The following is a 3,949-nucleotide window of genomic DNA, read 5'->3' as shown; positions in this document are numbered from 1 at the left end:
GATCTGGTGCCTGGGATATGATGCTCTGGAATCTGGTGCTCTGGTAACAGGTGCCCTGGGATCTGGTGCTCTGGGATCTGCCACCGTGGGATCTGGTGCCCTGGGATCTGGTGCTGTGGGATCTGGTGTTGTGGGATCTGGTGCACTGAGATCTGGTGCCATGGGATCTGGTGCTGTGGGATCTGTTGCTTGGGATCTGGTGCTCTTGGATCTGTTGCTTGGCATCTGGTGCTCTGTGATCTGGTGCCTGGGATATGGGCATCTGGTGCTCTGTGATCTGGTGCCTGGGATATGATGCTCTGGAATCTGGTGCTCTGGTAACAGGTGCCCTGGGATCTGGTGCTCTGGGATCTGCCACCGTGGGATCTGGTGCCCTGGGATCTGGTGCTTGGGATCTGGTGCCTGGGATATGATGCTCTGGAATCTGGTGCCCTGGAATCTGGTGCTCTGGGATCTGGTGCTGTGGGATCTGGTTCCCTGGGATCTGGTGCTCTGGGATCTGGTGCCCTGTGATCTGGTGCTTGGGATCTGATCCTCTGGGAAGTGGTGCTGTGGGATATGCTGCTTGGGATGTGGTGCCCTGGGATCTGGCGCTCTGGAATGTGGTGCCCTGGGATCTGGTGTCCTGGGATCTGATGCCCTGCGTTCTGGTGCTGTGGGATCTGTTGCTTGCGATCTGGTGCACTGGGATCTGGGGCTTGGGATCTGGTCCTCTGGGATCTGGTGCTCTGGGATCTGGTGCCCTGGGATCTGGCACACTGGGATATGGTGCCCTGGGATCTGGCACACTGGGATCTGGTGCCCTGGGATCTGGTGCTCTGGTATCTGGTGCATGGGATATGATGCTCTGGAATCTGGTGCCCTGGGATCTGGCGCTCTGGGATCTGGTGCCCTGGGATCTGGTGCTCTGGAATCTGGTGCCCTGGGATCTGGTGCCCTGGCATCTGGTGCTCTGGGATCTGGTGCCCTGGAATCTGGTGCCTTGGGATCTGGTGCTCTGGGATCTAGTGCTCTGGGATCTGGTGCCCTGGGATCTGGCACACTGGGATATGGTGCCCTGGGATCTGGCACACTGGGATCTGGTGCCCTGGGATCTGGTGCTCTGGTATCTGGTGCATGGGATATGATGCTCTGGAATTTGGTGCCCTGGGGTCTGGCGCTCTGGGATCTGGTGCCCTGGGATCTGGTGCTCTGGAATCTGGTGCCCTGGGATCTGGTGCCCTGCCATCTGGTGCTCTGGGACCTGTGTCTAAGGGATCTGGTGCTCTGGGGTCTGGCGCGCTGGGATCTGGTGCCCTGGGATCTGGTTATCTGGGATCTGGTACCCTGAGATCTGGTGCTCTGGAATCTAACGCTCTGGGATCTGGTGCCCTGGGACCTGGTGCCCTGGGATCTGTTGCCCTGGGACCTGGTGCCCTGGGACCTGGTGCCCTGGGACCTGGTGCCCTGGAATCTGGTGCCCTGGGATCTGGTGCCCTGGGATCTGACGCTCTGGGATCTGGTACTCTGGGACCTGGTGCCCTGGGACCTGGTGCCCTGGGACCTGGTGCTCTGGGACCTGGTGCCCTGGGATCTGGTGCCTTGGGATCTGGTTCCCTGGGACCTGGTGCCATGGGACCTGGTGCTCTGGGACCTGGTGCCCTGGGACCTGGTGCCCTGGGACCTGGTGCCCTGGGATCTGGTGCCCTGGGACCTGGTGCCCTGGGATCTGTTGCCCTGGGACCTGGTGCCCTGGGATCTGGTGCCCTGGGACCTGGTGCCATGGGATCTGGTGCTCTGGGACCTGGTGCCCTGGGATCTGGTTCCCTGGGACCTGGTGCCCTGTGATCTGGTGCTCTGGGATCTGGTGCCATGGGACCTGGTGTCCTGGGACCCGGTGCCATGGGATCTGGTGCTCTGGGATCTGGTGCCCTGGGACCTGGTGCCATGGGATCTGGTGCTCTGGGATCTGGTGTCCTGGGACCTGGTGCCCTGAGACCTGGTGCCATGGGATCTGGTGCCCTGGGACCTGGTATTCTGGGACCTGGTGCCCTGGGACCTGGTGTTCTGGGACCTGGTGCTCTGGGATCTGGTGCCCTGGGGTCTGGTGCCCTGGGATCTGGTGCTCTGGGATCTGGTGCCGTAGGACCTGGTGCCCCGGGACCTAGTGCCCTGAGACCTGGTGCCATGGGATCTGGTGCCCTGGGACCTGGTGCCCTGTGATCTGGTGCCATGGGATCTGGTGCCCTGGGACCTGGTGCCCTGTGATCTGGTGCTCTGGGATCTGGTGCCATGGGATCTGGTGCCCTGGGATCTGGTGCCCTGGCATCTGGTGCTCTGGGACCTGTGTCTAAGGGATCTGGTGCTCTGGGGTCTGGCGCTCTGGGATCTGGTGCCCGGGGATCTGGTTATCTGGGATCTGGTACCCTGAGATCTGGTGCTCTGGAATCTAATGCTCTGGGATCTGGTGCCCTGGGATCTGGTTCCCTGGGATCTGGTGTCCTGGGATCTGGTGCCATCGGACCTGGTGTTCTGGGATCTGGTGCCCTGGGAGCTGGTGTCCTGGGATCTGGTGCCCTGAGATCTGGTGTCCTGGGATCTGGTGCTCTGGAATCTGGTGTCCTGGGACCTGGTGCCATGGGATCTGGTGTCCTGGGACCTGGTTCCCTGCGATCTGGTGCCCTGGGATCTGGTGCCATGGGATCTGGTGACATGGGGTCTGGTGCCCTGCGATCTGGTGCCCTGGGACCTGGTGCCATGGGATCTGGTGCCCTGGGACCTGGTGCCATAGGATCTGGTGCTCTGGGACCTGGTGCCCTGGGATCTGGTTCCCTGGGACCTGGTGCCCTGTGATCTGGTGCTCTGGGATCTGGTGCCCTGGTATCTGGTGCTCTGGGATCTGGTGCCCAGGGATCTGGTACCCTGGGATCTGGCACTCTGGGATCTGGAGTCCTGGGATCTGGTGCCCTGGGATCTGGTGCCCTCGGATCTGGTGCTCTGTGATCTGGTGCCCTGGGATCTGGTGCTATGGGATCTGTTTCCTGGGACCTGGTGCCCTGGGACCTGGTGCTCTGGGATCTGGTGCCCTGGGACCTGGTGCCCTGAAACCTGGTGCCATGGGACCTTGTGCCATGGGATCTGGTGCCCTGGGACCTGGTGCCCTGGGATCTGGTGCCCTGGGGTCTGGTGCCCTGGGATCTGGTGCTCTGTGATCTGGTGCCCTGGGATCTGGTGCCATGGGATCTGGTGCCATGGGGTCTGGTGCCCTGCGATCTGGTGCCCTGAGATCTGGTGCCCTGGGACCTGGTGCCATGGGATCTGGTGCCCTGGGACCTGGTGCCCTGGGATCTGTTGCCCTGGGACCTGGTGCCCTGGGACCTGGTGCTCTGGGACCTGGTGCACTGGGACCTGGTGCTCTGGGACCTGGTGCCCTGGGATCTGGTGCTCTGGGACCTGGTGCCCTGGGATCTGGTGCTCTGGGACCTGGTGTTCTGGGACCTGGTGCCCTGGGACCTGGTGCCATGGGATCTGGTGCCCTGGGACCTGGTGCCCTGAGACTTGGTGCCCTGGGATCTGGTGCCCTGGGATCTGTTGCCCTGGGACCTGGTGCCTTGGGATCTGGTTCCCTGGGACCTGGTGCCCTGGGATCTGGTGCTCTGGGATCTGTTGCCCTGGGACCTGGTGCCCTGGGATCTGACTGTTGTCTTCCTTCCCCTAGGAGTGGATTACGGAGAGCTGCGTCTGTCTGGTGGGCGATTACCCAGTGAGGGCCGGGTGGAGATATATTACAATGGGGAATGGGGTACAGTCTGTGATGATAACTGGGATATCGCTGACGCTCACGTCGTGTGTCGCAGTCTGGGCTACATCAATGCAACCGAAGCAACCATCGGAGGCATCTTCGGATCAGGTACATCGACGGAGGGATCAGCAACTGGGAGACTCCGACCAACAATTCACTCTGTACTTC

The 3,949-nt window shown here is 61.9% G+C and overlaps 1 protein-coding gene across 1 annotated transcript in view; it reads left to right on the top strand.

Moving 5' to 3' along the window:
* Positions 1-2,202, top strand: part of LOC122546119 (spidroin-2-like) — a 3,375-nt gene extending 1,173 nt beyond the window's left edge. The window contains 1 exon segment of the mRNA XM_043684940.1: positions 1,255-2,202. Coding sequence (XP_043540875.1) covers positions 1,255-2,202 — 948 coding nt within the window.
* Positions 2,203-3,949: the final 1,747 nt, after the last annotated feature.

The sequence above is a fragment of the Chiloscyllium plagiosum genome, unplaced genomic scaffold, assembly GCF_004010195.1.
Source record: "Chiloscyllium plagiosum isolate BGI_BamShark_2017 unplaced genomic scaffold, ASM401019v2 scaf_69926, whole genome shotgun sequence".
In the NCBI taxonomy this organism is placed as follows: Eukaryota; Metazoa; Chordata; class Chondrichthyes; order Orectolobiformes; family Hemiscylliidae; genus Chiloscyllium; species Chiloscyllium plagiosum.
The sequence above is the reverse complement of the archived record's forward strand: the minus strand, read 5'-3'. Positions and strand labels throughout refer to the sequence as shown.